The sequence below is a fragment of the Gracilinanus agilis genome, chromosome 2, assembly GCF_016433145.1.
Source record: "Gracilinanus agilis isolate LMUSP501 chromosome 2, AgileGrace, whole genome shotgun sequence".
In the NCBI taxonomy this organism is placed as follows: domain Eukaryota; kingdom Metazoa; phylum Chordata; class Mammalia; order Didelphimorphia; family Didelphidae; genus Gracilinanus; species Gracilinanus agilis.
The window spans coordinates 342,669,872-342,685,437 of NC_058131.1; the positions used below are offsets into that span (position 1 = coordinate 342,669,872).

The 15,566-nt window shown below is 51.9% G+C and overlaps 1 protein-coding gene across 2 annotated transcripts in view; it reads left to right on the plus strand.

Moving 5' to 3' along the window:
- The window catches only part of PLCG1 (phospholipase C gamma 1), a 73,883-nt gene that overhangs the window by 54,962 nt on the left and 3,355 nt on the right, over positions 1–15,566 (plus strand). Inside the window, exons 13-31 of one of the 2 annotated variants that reach the window (XM_044664322.1) lie at positions 755–923; positions 1,345–1,467; positions 2,187–2,288; positions 2,419–2,606; positions 3,199–3,399; positions 3,777–3,896; positions 4,290–4,470; positions 6,046–6,123; positions 7,972–8,075; positions 8,657–8,753; positions 8,890–8,959; positions 9,163–9,320; positions 9,562–9,658; positions 9,962–10,186; positions 10,359–10,507; positions 12,340–12,454; positions 13,025–13,186; positions 13,971–14,059; positions 14,567–14,754. In XM_044664322.1, coding sequence (XP_044520257.1) covers positions 755–923; positions 1,345–1,467; positions 2,187–2,288; positions 2,419–2,606; positions 3,199–3,399; positions 3,777–3,896; positions 4,290–4,470; positions 6,046–6,123; positions 7,972–8,075; positions 8,657–8,753; positions 8,890–8,959; positions 9,163–9,320; positions 9,562–9,658; positions 9,962–10,186; positions 10,359–10,507; positions 12,340–12,454; positions 13,025–13,186; positions 13,971–14,059; positions 14,567–14,754 — 2,616 coding nt within the window. The remainder of the gene's footprint in view (positions 1–754; positions 924–1,344; positions 1,468–2,186; positions 2,289–2,418; positions 2,607–3,198; positions 3,400–3,776; positions 3,897–4,289; positions 4,471–6,045; positions 6,124–7,971; positions 8,076–8,656; positions 8,754–8,889; positions 8,960–9,162; positions 9,321–9,561; positions 9,659–9,961; positions 10,187–10,358; positions 10,508–12,339; positions 12,455–13,024; positions 13,187–13,970; positions 14,060–14,566; positions 14,755–15,566) is intronic. The other variant, XM_044664323.1, reaches the window with a different exon arrangement.

Below are 15,566 nucleotides of genomic sequence, written 5' to 3' on the forward strand. Positions count from 1 at the left end.
TGATAATATTAGCACCCACCTCACAGAGTTGTGGTAAAATCCAGTGAGATAAAGCACTTTAGAAACTTCTCTTAAAGCATTAAGAATGTTACTTCTTTTTATGATTATTCCTGCTGTCTTCTGCCCATAGCACATTCATGTCTGTCTCTGCATTCCTTGTATCTTCTCCTCTATCCCATCCTGTTTTGTTTTGTTTTTTAAACCCTTATCTTCTGTCTTTGAATTGATACTAAGTGTTGCTTCCAAGGCAGAACAGTAAAGACTAGGCAATTGGGATTAAATGACTTGCTCAGGGTCACCTAGCTAGGAAATGTCTGAGGCCAAATTTGAACTCAAGACCTCCCATCTCCAGGCCTGGATCTATCCACTGAGCCATCTAGCTGTCCCTATTGCAGTGACTTTAATGAATGTTTATTAAGTACTGATTCTGTGCAGAGCATTAGAAGGAGATACCGAATTAAAGGGAAAGTATCTTCTGCCTTTTCCAGTCCTTCTTGGAGGCTAGCTCTCGGCCCTCCTGCTCTTTTCAGCCTCCCGTGTTTCCCCCAGTGAGTTTTGCCTTCTCTAAGACCTGTGTACCTCCCTCATCCTGTACTAAGGAAGGCCTGATTTGGGTTGTGAGGGCGAGCCTTCCCATGCCTTCCCAACCCACCTTGTTCCCCAGGGCAAGACCTGTGCCTGCATCTCTTCTTCCCTCCCAACAGGGCTGAGTGTGGGACCTACCCTGATTTTGGCTTCTGCCTTCCTATCCCAGGTACCCAGTGATCTTGTCCATTGAAGATCATTGTAGCATTGCTCAGCAGAGAAACATGGCCCAGCACTTCAAGAAAGTATTTGGTGACACCCTTCTTACCAAGCCTGTGGACATCGCTGCTGATGGTCTGCCTTCCCCCAACCAGCTCAAGAGAAAAATCCTTATCAAGGTATCTGGGTGGCAGGCAGAGGTCAAAGGGGAAGCGGGGGGAGCCAGGGACCCTGGCCCTGAGGACACGACAGGGGAAATGGGGTGATGAAGAAGTAGCAATGGAGGTCCCCAGCTCTCTGTGGCTCCAATGTAGGCCTCCTTTCCCTTTCACTGACCCTTCCTGGCTCCTATTGCCTTATCCAGAGGTGGGAGGCTGAACCTAGCCTAGGGTGGACTTCGTGGGGCCCTGAATGTTATCCTTCCAGAGCTATAGCAGGTAGAGGACCCAGGCTTTCTGTCTGGCCAGTCTCAATCCCCTCTTCTCTGTCATGGCCTTTTGGCCTAGCAGGTTGAGGTTTCCTAGCGAACCTATCAGAAGGGCAGAGGTCAGATTGGGAATGTTGGGACTGAGCAAGGACCCCTGACTCCCCTTCTGGCAGCACAAGAAGCTGGCCGAGGGCAGTGCCTACGAGGAGGTGCCCACATCGGTGATGTACTCGGAGAATGACATCAGCAATTCCATCAAGAATGGCATCCTCTACTTGGAAGACCCCATTAACCACGTGAGAGCTTGGCCAGGACCAAGGGAAGGAGAATGGGCCACTAGGGTGTAGTCAAGAATACTAGGTTTGGTGTCATAGGACCTAGGTGAAGGCCCAGCTCTGCTACTAAATACCTGTATTACCTTGAGCAAGTAATTTCATCTCATTGGGTCTCAGTTTCTTCTGTCAAATGAGAGAATTAGATTAGGTGATCTCAGGGGCTATTTTTTAGCTCAATTCTATTGATCTAAGAGACCCAGGGAGTCAGGAACAGGGGACCTTAAAGAAGCTAGAGATCTTGGGGGGAGGTGGGTGGGAGTCTTGGGGGCAATGAGGATCTATCTTGGGGGATTCAGGAAGGAGTCTTTGGCAGTGAGGAGCTAGAGATCTTGGGGGAGTTGGGGAGGAGTCAGGGTGGCATATAAGAGCTAGGGATCTTGGGGGAGTTGGGGAGGAGTCAGGGTGGCAGTGAGGATCTAGGGATCTTGGGGAGGAGTTAGGGTGGCAGTGAGGAGCTAGAGATCTTGGGGGAGTTGGGGAGGAGTCAGGGTGGCAGTGAGGAGTTAGGGGTCTTGGGGGAGTTGGGGAGGAGTCAGGGTGGCAGTGAGGAGCTAGGGGTCTTGGGGGAGTTGGGGAGGAGTCAGGGTGGCAGTGAGGAGCTAGGGATCTTGGGGGAGTTGGGCAGGAGTCATGGGGGTAGTAGCTCAAGGCACTTTGTGATCTTGTTCTGTGGCCCTCAGGAGTGGTACCCGCACTACTTTGTACTGACCAGCAGCAAAATCTACTACTCAGAGGAGACAAATAGTGATCAGGGCAACGATGATGAGGAGGAACCAAAGGAGGTGATGATGGTGCTGGGGCCCTGAGGGTGAGGGTGGGATCATGGCATTGCATGGAAGCTGAGATTTCAGGTGATCAGACAAATTCCAGAGAGAGAGTAGGGTGATGACATCTCCTCCCCCGCTCCCCCAGGTGAATAGCAGTGCAGAGCTACACTCCAGCGAGAAATGGTTCCATGGGAAGCTGGGGGCTGGTCGTGATGGGCGGCACATTGCTGAGAGACTGCTCACTGAATACTGCATTGAGACGGGAGCCCCTGATGGCTCCTTTCTGGTTCGAGAGAGCGAGACTTTTGTCGGGGACTACACGCTCTCCTTCTGGTAAGATCCCCCCGTTGGTATTTGCAGCCCGATTTTCCCTGAAGGACAGGAATCTCCCTTTCCCCTCTCCCTGCCCTCCGTTACAACTCCTTCCAAATTCAGTCTTGCGGGGGGCAGCTGGGTAGCTCAGTGGATTTAGAGCCAGGCCTAGAGACGGGAGGTCCTAGGTTCAAATCCAGCCTCAGACACTTCCCAGCTGTGTGACCCTGGGCAAGTCACTTGACCCCCATTGCCTACCCTTACCACTCTTCCACCTATAAGTCAATATACAGAAGTTAAGGGTTTAAAATTAAAAAAAAAAATTCAGTCTTGCGGGATCCTGGGATGTAGTGCCCTATAGAGGGCCTTTATAGGTGAGGAATACTTGGTTGAACTCTGCATGGTCAACCTTGGAGGCAGCATCTTTCTGCCTGAGGCCTCAGGATTCCGCTATCCTGTGATATATAAGGCCAAGGGCTGAAAGGAAATAAGAATGAGGAGAACCTTCTCAGGGATCCTCATATCCTTCAGAGTCTAGAGCCAGACCCCTGCGGATGTCTTTGGGGTTCAGCGACCTCTGGGTTTGGGGCCTCACAAATACTCCCTCCTCCAGGCGGAACGGGAAGGTCCAGCATTGCCGGATCCACTCACGCCAGGATGCCGGGAGCCCAAAATTCTTCCTGACAGACAACCTGGTATTTGACTCGCTCTACGACCTGATCACCCACTACCAGCAGGTGCCATTGAGATGCAATGAGTTCGAGATGCGCCTTACGGAGCCCGTGCCTCAGACCAATGCCCACGAGAGCAAAGAGTGAGGGGCAGTTAAATGGGAAAGAGGACAACTGGGGGGCTTGGGGTTCTAAGGGCCACAACGATATCTTAAAAGACCTGGGGGGGGGGCAGATGGGCGGGTCAGTGGATTGAGAGCCAGGCCTCGAGACAGGAGGTTCCTGGGTTCAGATCTGGCCTCGAATACTTCCTAACTGTGTGACCCTGGGTAAATCATTGAACTTTCATTGCCTAGCCCTCACCGTTCTTCTACCTTGTAACCAATACACTCTCTTGGTTTCTAAGATGGAAGGTAAAGGTTTAAAAAGAAAAGGTCCAGGGGGGAGCGTTGTTCTGGGATCTGAGGACCTATCTGGCTGTGGACAGTGGGGTGCAGTAACCCTGGGGACCTGCCCACAGGTGGTACCATGCAAGTCTGACCCGAGCCCAGGCGGAGCACATGTTAATGCGTGTACCCCGGGATGGAGCCTTCCTGGTGCGAAAACGGAGTGAACCCAACTCCTACGCCATCTCCTTCCGGTGAGGGTGCTGAAGGGGCTCAGGGCTAGAGAGCCCGTCGTGGGCAGGGGGCGCAGGGGTGGCTCAAGCGCCGTCCTGCGGATGGCGTCTTCGTGGGGGCGGGGACAAGTGAGACACGCTTTAGCTTTGCCTGGACGTAGGGCCAGCCGTCATTAATCAGGCACCCTAACCCCCATCTCAGGGAGACAAAGCCATCGGAGAGCAGAGGGCCCTAGAATCGGGGCGGGCTTCGTGTGGAGGGGCTCGCTAGGTCCCTGTGACTCGGGGGAGGAGAGTCTGCGAGACCGAGGGGAGGGGAGGGAAGGCCGGGGCCGAGGCCGGGAGACGGGAGCCTGCAGAGCTGTGGGTCCGGAAAGAAGATTCTGCTGAAAGGTTGTCCGCCTGACCGCTTAGGGCCGAAGGCAAGATCAAACATTGCCGCGTCCAGCAGGAGGGGCAGACCGTGATGCTGGGGAACTCTGAGTTTGACAGCCTCGTAGACCTCATCAGTTACTACGAGAAGCACCCGCTCTACCGAAAGATGAAGCTCCGGTACCCCATCAATGAGGAGGCACTAGAGAAGATCGGCACAGCGGTGAGAGAGGGGCGCCCGGGAAGGGTCCTGGGGCGCAGAGCTGTGAGGGGGGTGGCCTGGGTTCGGCAGACCTGGAAGGGTTTGGAGAAGGCTGGGAATCTGTGAGTGTTGTAGGGCCTGGAGACAAGAAGAGGCCTCTGGTGCAGTAGACGAAGGCCTGGGAGAGGCCTTGCATGGCAGGAAGCAAGGAGAAGGCCCACAGAGAGACGGTGGGGCTTGAGCTAGGTCACGCAGGCTTGGATTAGTGGAGGAGGAGAGGCGACACTTGATGAACAAAGGCGTAGAGACAAGAGCCAGAACAGTGGGCCACTAGACTGTCTTGGCTGTAGTGGGAGGGTGTGTGAAGGGGAGGAATAAGAGGAAATAAGATTGGAAAGGGAGATTTGGGGCCAGACCTGCTCTTCAGTCATGAGGCTCATGTTTTGACTTTTATTTGTAGATAGGGGGAAGCAAATTGATACACTGATAGAATTTTAGGAAGAGGTGGGGGCAGTGAGGTGGCTCAGTGGATAAAGCGCTGAAATCTGGAGGCAGAAAGACCCGAGTTCAAATTTAGCAAGACACATCACCCTGTTGGCCTCAGTCTCCCCATCTGTCAAATGAGCTGGCAAAGGAAATGGCTAACCACTCCAGTATCTCTGCCAAGAAAACTCCAAATGAGGTTATGAAGAGTCAGACACGACTGAACAACAAGGAATGTTAACCTCTTGCCAGTGTGCAGGATAAATGGAAGGGCCAGAAACAGGGACTCCGGCTGAAAAGCTCTTTACAGACAGTCCACGCAAGGGATGTGGAAAAGCCAAATTAGGATCAAGGCAGTTAGAAGCAGAGAAGAGAGGATTAGAGACAGAATTGATTGTGGGAGAGAGCAAGAAAAGGAAGAATGAGAGATGACACCAAGATTTCAAACCTGAGAGAGCAGGCCTCAACAGAAATAGAGGACTTTCAGAGGGAGGGCAGGTTTTGGTGAGAAAACAATGAACTGAATTTTGGGCATGTTGAGTTTGAGGCTGCCTCTCACCAGAAGCTGGAAAGGCAGCTCTAGAGTACAAGGCTAGAGGCAAAGGCTTGGGAGTAACCTGCATAAAAGTGAGACCCGGGGACAGCTGGGTGGCTCAGTGGATGGACAGCCTGGCCTAGAGACGGGAGGTCCTGGGTTCAAATGTGACCTCAGACACTTCCTAGCTATATGACCCTGGGTAAGTCACTTAACCCTCAGTGCTTAGCTCTTACCACTCTTCTGCCTTGGAGCCAATACATAGTATTGATTCTAAGACAGAAGGTAAGGGTTTAAAAAAAATAAAAAAATAAAAGTGAGAATTTGGAAGTGGATGAGATGGCTTCGCTGAGAGTGTAGAGAGAAGGGGACTAAGGATAGTAACTAGTTCTATTTAGGGAATGAAAGGAAGACCAGGAGATGGGGTGAGAGACCAAGAACTGACAGAGAGAAAGGACAACATGGGGTTAGGTACCCAAGGGAAGTGTGAGTTTGCAGAAGAGGGTTGTACATGCCTCAGATCAGTGGGGGGAAGATGAGACCAGAGATAACCTGATAGGAAGTCACATTCTTTTCAGGAGCCAGACTATGGAGCCCTCTATGAAGGACGGAACCCAGGTTTCTACGTGGAAGCAAATCCTATGCCAACATTTAAGGTAAAGGGTCCTAGGTGTCACAGGAGATCAAGGGCTGGACTTGGAGGCAGGAAGACTTGAGTTCAAATTCTGCCCTAGACACCTACTTTTCTGTGTGTGGCCTTGGACAAATGAATTAATTTCTCTCAACCTTAATTTCCCCATCTGTAAAATAAGAATAATAATAGCATCAGCCTCAAAGGATTCGTTAATGAGATAACCCACAGAGAGCTTTGCAAGCCTGAAAATACTCTATTAGCACTTAGTTATTTTTATTCAATGCTAGCACCTTGACATTGACTGTGGCCACTCACTGCTCCTACAAGCTTGTTCCAGGGACTGGGAATCTTGTCTTGAGACTTCCCTTTGCCCTGGGACAGTGCCATTCTGGGACGTCATGGCTGCCTTTCTTTGGGTGCCCTCTTGGAGGTGGAAGATAACTGGGAACATTTCCCATATAGGTGAAGGTTTTGGATCCCTTCTTCCTCCCCTTTCCTCCTGTCTCTATATTTCCTGGGCCAATACCTGAACTCCTGGGTTGGAAGAGAAGATTAAAGACGTCGACTCCATGCCCAGCTTCCCCTTCTTTGGAAGGGATGCTGGCAGCTCAGATGACATCTTCTTGGGATAGCTGTAAAAGGGGGTTCTTGTTCAGATGAGGGTTAGATAAGTACCCTTGAAGAAGCCCCTTCCAGGTCTGAGATATCATCACTTTCCAGGACTGACCTTCCCAGCCAGGCCCTGAGCAGGTAGCTCTTAGTTTTCTTTCCTCAGGGCTGATTAAGGACTCAGTTACCCTTAAAGGTCCCCAAATTGCCAGTATCCTCTCACTGGGGGCAGGCAGATATCTTAACTTTAATTCCTGCCTAAGTTACTCTAAAGTAAAGTATATGCCAAACAAGATAGGTGTAGGGAGAAGGTTTTTAAGATCAAACTTCTCCTTAAGAGATGAGCTAGACAAAATTCATGATTTTTTTTTTAAACAAATAGACCTAAAAGAGGTAAAGAGACTTGTCCAAGGTCACTTAATAATAGGTAACAGAGCCATATTGGAAATGAGGTGCTCTGGCTCCAAATCAGTGTAACTTTTCCTTCATCTATTCCTACCCCTCCTAGGCTATCGGAACTGGAAGAGACCTTAGAACATAAAATATATGATAATGTATGGATACTTACTTATCTATGTCAATTTCTATATATTTGCTGGTGTACATGAGTATATCTGGGCATACATATGGGTGATAGCTCCCATGTATGGAGGAGGGACCAGATGCACAGTGAGTCCATCAACACATCAGTGGCTATAGTGAAAAATAACATGGAATCTGGAGACAAAACTAGGACTGACCAATCTGCTCTGCTGTGTCTTACTTGGGTGCCTCTGGACAAGTCCATTGCCCAATTTGGGCCTCAGTTTCCTCCTCTGTAAAATGAGCAGCTTGGACTAGAGGGCCCCTAAGATCTCTTACAGCTCTTTGACTCATTTGCAAAATGAGGAGGTTGAACAAGATGACCTTTCAGATCTCTCTCTCCTGGCCTTCAGTCCTGTGACAGCAGCACAGGGTTAGGCTGTCCTCACCAACAGTGCATATTGTGTACAAAGTGTCTCCTGGAGGACCCTCTGAACTTTTGGCCCAGCCCAGCTCAGCTAAATTCAGCTTTTTGCTATGAAGCTTCTGCCCCTCATCTGAGTAGTTAGTAATGTGGAACCATATCGGTGTCCCAGGATCAAGGCCGTTGCAGCCCTCCCCACCTCAGCAAACCCTAGGATCCATTTTCTGAACACAGATACCTCTTTCTCTACCAGGGCTTGTTAGGGGCAGGGCCTGTGTCCCTTCCCCCTTTTGACCAGCCCCACTGTCTCCCCAGTGTGCAGTCAAAGCCCTCTTTGACTACAAGGCACAGAGAGAAGATGAGCTGACCTTTACGAAGAGTGCCATCATTCAGAATGTAGAAAAGCAGGAGGGAGGCTGGTGAGTTGAGGCTGTCTGGGGTGCTTCTTTGGGGGAGCTCCCAGCCCTAGGCTCTCCTACCCTGGATGGTCCCTGTTCTGTCCTCTTGGCAGGAGGGTTCTGATAATGGGAGGGCTGAGGAGGTGTTTGCATCCCACAATTAAGAATGTGGTGGGGTGGGAGGGAGTTGGGTGACTTAGTGGATTGGGAGCCAGACCTAGATATGAGAGGTCCTGGATTCAAATATGACCTCAGATACTTCCTAGCTGTGTGACCCTGGGCAAGTCTCTTAACCCTTACTGCCTAACCCTTACCACTCTTCTGCCTTGGAACCAATACATGGTATTGATTTTAGGGTGGAAAATAAGGTTAAATTAAAAAAAAAAAAGGTGATGAGAATCATGGGATCTTCGTGCTTGTGAGGTTCTGTGATTGTGCCCAATGTATACATATACTTATGCATATTGCAGGCCCCCAGCTTGATGCTGGTTTTCTAAGCAGGGTGGGATTATCCCAAGGCTGGGGGAAGTAGAGATAGGGAAGGTGGCCCCTGTCTGGATCCCATGCACCCGGGTTCCATCTGCACTATGTCTGTCCCTCAGGTGGAGGGGAGACTACGGAGGGAAGAAACAGCTGTGGTTCCCATCAAATTATGTGGAAGAGATGGCCAGCCCTGCTGCTCTAGAGCCTGAGAGAGAGGTAAGTCCCTGCCACCCTCCCCAACCCTGGGGGATTTTGGCCAGAAGGTTGCACCCACTCCATAACGTGTTCATACACGTGCAGAATTATGCGGCTGTTGATGAGCCAATGGTCACTGTAGCTTTGCCCCCTACAGCAGCTGGATGAGAACAGCCCCCTGGGAGATCTGCTCCGTGGAGTCTTGGATGTGCCAGCCTGTCAGATCGGTGAGCCCTTGTTCTTCCCTGGGCTTGTCCTGACAGCCCCCCGCTTCCCCACTTTAGGCTGGGCTCAGGGTTGTGGCAGCTCTTCTGGTCCATGTGAAGCGTGTGTGTCTCTTTGGTAGGGGTGGAGAGTTTGGGAGAGGGCTGGGCAGCCGAATCCATCCTGTTGCTCACCGATTTTCCCGTGTTGGGCTTTTGCCTTGCAGCTATCCGCCCAGAGGGGAAGAACAACCGACTGTTCGTATTCTCCATTAGCATGGCTTCCATTGCACATTGGTCCCTGGATGTGGCTGCCGATTCACAGGAGGACCTACAGGACTGGGTGAAAAAGATCCGGGAGGTGGCCCAGACCGCAGATGCCCGGGTGAGAGTCCCTCCCGGCTCGGGCTCGGATCGGGGTGCAGCTGCTGCTAGAGGGAGAGTTATCGCATGGTGACGGCCTCTAGCTCGCACTTTCTGAGGGCAGGGAGGAGATGTGGGGAGAAGGCAGGGCTGTGAGGGGAGGAAGAGTCGGGCTCTGAAGGGAGGAGGGGATGGGAGGGCTGGCCACGTTCTCCTCCTGGGGCAGAGCCTGAGGACCTGAGGTGCCTCTCTCTGCTCTGCAGCTCACGGAGGGGAAGATGATGGAACGAAGGAAGAAAATCGCCCTGGAGCTGTCTGAACTCGTCATCTACTGTCGGCCCGTCCCCTTCGATGAGGATAGTGAGTAAGGGAGGAGATGGGGCAGAGGCCGGCCTGGAGCCGGCGTGGGTGGCTGCTGGTGGTGTGTGGATGTGGATAGAGCCAGTTTGAGGGTGCCTGTGGGATGCCTGTCTGGATTGTAAGTCTTGGCATGTGTGACTGTGCAGGGGGAATGTCAGGGGCAGGAGAAGGCGTGGAAGCAGGGGCTGTGCCTGGGCATGAGTGGCCTGGGCTGTGGGGAGGGTGCTGGCTGTCACGGCTCCCCCTGCCCTGTGGTCTGGGGTGGCGAGAGCCCAGGGACCAAGGCAGGGGCGTCTTCCTCAGAGATCGGCACTGAGCGGGCTTGCTACCGAGACATGTCGTCCTTTCCTGAGACCAAGGCGGAGAAATACGTGAATAAGACCAAAGGCAAGAAGTTCTTACAGTATAATCGGCTTCAGCTGTCCCGCATCTACCCTAAGGGCCAGCGGCTAGACTCCTCTAACTATGACCCCCTGCCCATGTGGATTTGTGGCAGCCAGCTTGTGGCCCTCAACTTCCAGACCCCAGGTGAGAAGGCATTTTCGGAGGCCTGTCTTGAGAGCTGTGACTTCCGTGGGATGGGGGCGTGGGCTTGGTGGTCTCCTCTTTTCCCACCAACCCCTGCAAGGATCTGGGTCATTTGCTTGATCTAAAAGGTTCAAAAGTACTTTTGAGTTCATTATGGCTTAATTTCTTCTAGATAAACCCATGCAGATGAACCAAGCCTTGTTCATGTCCAGTGGGCGCTGTGGCTACGTGATGCAACCAAGCAACATGAGAGATGAAGCCTTCGACCCCTTTGACAAGTGCACCTTGCGGGGGATAGAGCCATGTGCAGTCTGCATTGAGGTGAGTGGGCCGAGGAAGCCCTTGGGAGGTGGGTGGGTGGGAAGGGACCACCGCCATGATTGTATTCTAACAAAGGCCACCCAACTTGAGTTACATCTGGTAGATCAAGAGGGTGTCATCAGGTAGGGGGCAGTTGATTAATACCCTGGGCCCTCCTTGGTGAACCTTTTCCAGTGCCCAGAGGACAAATTCAAGCACCAGAGAGAATAGAGGGAGAAAGTGCTTGCTTTGGGTGACTGGACAGAGGGGTAGAGCATGCAAAAAAAAAAATGTCCTTGGGCACTGGGAAGAGGGGGAACGGGGGAGCTCCCCGACTGACTAACCCAAGGATGTGTTTTTTGGAACCTGTCTTGTACCCACAAAGGGCTGGAACGAGAGAGAGAGAGAGAGAGAGACAGACAGACAGACAGACAGACAGAGAGATATCCACTATAGATAGAAATAGGAGAGCCATGGTAGGTCTAGAGAGGCTTGGAGTAGAGAGTCTGTCCAGTAGCTCTAAGCAGGTGGTGGGTGAGGGGAAGGGGACAGCTAATATAGACAGGAGCAGATAACAGTTAAGGAATTTGGGGTCTCTCTCGAGACCACACACAATAATAGTCATAACTCCCATCTCTGTGGCACTTTACAAAGTGCTTTTCTCACAACCATTCAGTGCAATGGGTACAAGCATTTTCCCCATTTTACAGGCTTAGAAAGAGCGACTTCTCTGATCACATAGACCACATGCCTCTTACTTCTGAAGGCTGAGAATTGTGACACCATGTAAAATCCAGTGTTAATCAGGCTGCCACCGCCTTGTAGGGTTGGTGAGGTTACAGAATCATAGAGTGAGAACTGGCAGGGAAATATAGAAAATTTGCTTGTCCACACAGATGATAAGTAGCAGAGATGATATTTGAACTCTAAAGCCAATATTCTTTTTGCTGTCCCATCACTTGGGATGGCTGTATTTGGCGTGCCTTTCCATGTCTGGAGTGAAGGGGAGAAGGTAGACATAGGTTTGGTTGAGGGTCCCAGGAAGACAGGAGATGTCAAGGATGATGGGGTGGACGCTGGGTCTCCTGGGAGTTCTTCCGTTTGTAGGAGGAGGGTATGTACCCTGCCAGGTGGGATCTGAGATGCTTCCTGGCACAGACACACTTTGGAGACTTTTGAAGACCTGCTTTAGATGACGTGTGCCTTGGAATTTGCGCTTCCACATTCCTGAAGATATCCCTCCCATAATTACACAGTTCCAGTCTGCCCTGGGGCACTTGAGATTTTTAAGTGAATGTGTGATGTAGGCCCCATGGACCCTGCGTGAACATATCTAGGGGTGTGCCCAGGTCCTGCCCAGGCGGGCTTTCTTCTCTGCATATAGGTGAGAGAAGACCTTGCTGAGCCTCACAAGGGACCTGGTGCCAGAGCCCAGGTGGGGAAAGTCTGTCAACTCTGATCCTCCCCCAGCCATGAGCTACAGAAAAGTCTGGCTATGGTTTTGAGTGGCAGCTTCACTAAGCCCAGCAGAGGGCGTCTCATCTCCACCAGTCTGGCCTCCTAGCCTGGCACATTTGGCCTGGGTAGGCTGGGCCCAGAGGCTCAGGAGAGCTTCCCCATGCCCAGCCTGCCTCTGCTGTGGGGCTTAGCCCGTTTGGGTTTGAGGTGGGCAGTATTGCCCTCCTGTGTCTAGAGTTACATTCAGACTTTTCTTATGGTGGTAAAGGGTCAAATGAGATACTTCCAGCTTTGGGGGTACAGCCAAAGGTGCCCTCTAACTTATTAGGGGGAACCAGCTTGGAGGGGATGTGTTTTTCTAGAAAGTGGAGACACACCATCTCTACCTTGCCTAGGTCCTGGGGGCCCGGCATCTCCCCAAGAATGGTCGTGGCATCGTGTGTCCTTTCGTGGAGATTGAGGTAGCTGGGGCCGACTACGACAACATGAAGCACAAGACAGAATTTGTGGGTGAGGCCCAGGGGGACGGGGTGGTGGCACCCTAAGCTACGTCCTGACCCAGCACCTCCTACCATTTTTCTTCCCGATGATGTGGGCTGTATTTGGGTGGGCTTATCAAGGCGCACAGGGGCCTTGTCACAGTTACTCAGTTGGGTAGGTATTTTCCACATGTGCATCAGAGGGGAGGTTTGGTATTAAGACTCTCCAGCCTAAGGGAAGAGCTTGTGAAAATTCCTTCTACTCCCGTCACCTTCCCTCCCTTATATTTTGCTTCCTCTCCCTCCCTCTCAACTCCCCAAACACTGGGCTTGGGTTAGAGCTGGAAATTGCTTAGGAGAGAGGTAGTGGCCCTGGTCTCTTTGGTCCCTTGGGTCCCCCTGTCATTGCTATGTGCAAGAGGAGAATGGCCCCAGAGGAGGGGGTCCCCAAGGTGACTGGGAATCCTTTAGTCCATATCCTACAAGCTCCTGTGTGCTTCTCCCATGCAGCAGGGCTCAAGGGGCCAAGGGGACAGGGCCTGGGTGCCCGGGAGCCACACTAAGATGCTGCTGACTGGTTCCCGTCTTCTCTGCTTTACAGTGGACAACGGCCTAAACCCAGTATGGCCAGCAAAGCCCTTCCACTTCCAGATTAGCAACCCTGAGTTTGCTTTCCTGCGCTTTGTGGTATATGAAGAAGACATGTTCAGTGACCAGAATTTCTTGGCTCAGGCCACCTTCCTCGTGAAAGGCCTAAAGACAGGTGAGGGCTGTGGGGCCAGGCTGGGGATGCCAGCCGCTGCTCCATTCAGGGAACTTTTCCTGTAAAATTTTCCTTCCTCTCTGGTGATGACTAAGGCCCAAGGACAAGGTCATTTAGGCTCCCATGCCATAGTTAGGTGTGGTGCCCAAATAACTTTCCATAACACCCACTTCCAAGGGTGGATTCTCCAGGCCAGGTGGGTGTTGTGCCAGGGGATGGCTCGGCCAGGCCTCAGTGCTGTCGCTCGTGGCGTGTCTATGATAGGAGGTCCAAGGAAGGCCCCTCCGACCCCGGCATAACTCCCCTGAATTACCGAGCCCGAGATCCTATGGTTAGAGCTTAATTCTTTGGGTTGTCCCCTAGCACAGCCACCTTAGCGGTCAGTTCAATCAATGTTGGACCGTGGTTCATCGTTCTTGGCTGCCGGTTCTTTTCAGACGCCAACGAAGCATCACGTAACATTAGTCTTACAACGGCCCTCTGCCGTAGAAGCGTGAGCAGAGAGCCCCGAGAGGGCGCTTAGCCCTTGGGACAGCACAGAGACTTGCAGAGGGTTCGGTTTTTCTCTCTGACAGCCAGTTGAGGTTGTGGGGAGGAGCCAGAAGAAGGGTCTTGGGGTGCACGGGGGAGGGGGGATTCTCTCCCGCCAGCTGCAAAGGCTTGGACGGGACAAAGCTCGTCATGCACATCAGTCTGAAGGGAGGGGGGCATGTAGGCCTGGGAAGAAGGGGGTGAGCCCAAGGCAAACTCACATGGGGCTCGGGGGGGATTTGATTGGTTTCAGGATACAGAGCGGTGCCTTTGAAGAATAACTACAGTGAGGATCTGGAATTGGCCTCTCTGCTTATCAAAATAGATATATTTCCTGCCAAGGTACTTGCTGCCCACTTGAGGCGACTTTTGCCAGGGGGTGCTGCAGAAGGGACCTTAAAGATACTGGCTAGTTAGTGTCGGAGGGAAGGAAGAGAATCCCCCCGTCTGAGGGTGGTGGGTGGGCAGAGAGATCCAAAGAAAGGATTGCTGCTGGAGGCGGGGACAGCCAGGGTCTGAGCCAGGTTTCTGGCTGTTAGAGGCTTCTCACCAAGGAGCTTTGGGAGTGGGGAGGACCAATCTTGGTACCTGCACAGCAAGTTGTGTGCAGGCTGTTTCTTCCTTTTTTGTTTTTTTTTATCTTCTTAAAACCCTCACCTTCCATCTTAGAATCAGGACTGGGTATTGGTACCAAGGCAGAAGAGCGGTAAAGGTTAGGCAATGGGGGTTAAGTGACTTGCCCAGGGTCACACAACTAGGAAGTATCTGAGGGCAGATTTGAACCCAGGACCTCCCATCTCTGGGTCTGGCTCTCCATCCACTGAGCCCCTGGGCTGTTTCTTCTTAAAGCAGGAGAACGGTGAAGTCAGTCCCTTTGGCAGCTCCTCATTCCGAGATCGGGGCTCTGAAGCTCCAGGCCAGCTACTCCACGGACGGGCCCGAGAGGGCTCCTTCGAAGCCCGCTATCAACAGCCATTTGAGGATTTCCGCATCTCCCAGGAGCACCTAGCAGACCACTTTGACAGCCGGGAACGAAGGTGACACAAGCATCCTCTCCTTCCATTCCTTCCCACCTTCTCGTTGCGGGGCTGGCAGGGAGAGGCAAGAATGTGGCCAGGGCGCTCCCTGGGAGGTTCACCCGAGCGTAAGGGTTTGGCCCGGCTTTTCTGGTTCCAGGTTTCCCAACGAGCCTCTTTCACCATTTATTTGCAAAGCCTTTGGACAGAGTGAGCCAAGGCAGCCTCACGCCGCTCAGAGGGCCCTGGCTGTAGCTTAAATGCTCAGGAGCATCAAATTTGGCCTCAGACACTTCCTAGCTGTGTTTCGCTGGGCAAGTCATTTAATCCCCCCTTGCCCAACCCTTAGTGCACTTCTACCTTGGAACCCATACTTAGTATTGATTCTAGACAGAAGGTTAAGGTTTAAAAAAAAGAAAGAAAAAGAAAAGAAGGAATAAGATAAAGAAAAAAAACTTTTTTTTAAAGAGAAAGAAAAGAGTCAAAACTGGAGACACAAACCCGGCCTCAGACACTTCCCAGCTGTGTGACCCTGGGCAAGTCACTTGACCCCCATTGCCTACCCTTACCACTCTTCTGCCTTGGAGCCAGTACACAATATTGGTTCCAAGACAGAAGGTGAGTTTAAAAAAAAATTTTGGAAAAAAAAATGCTCAGGAGCAGCCCTTAACCCGGATCTCATTGAAGGGGGCCACATACCACTCTATAACAGTTTTGCTAAGAATGAGCCATCCCGGAGTACACACATGGGTTCAAGCTCTGGGCACTCACTGTTTATGTGCAGAAAAGGCGTCAGGAAAGGTGATGTTGCTCAGATAACTGGCATTAGGCCG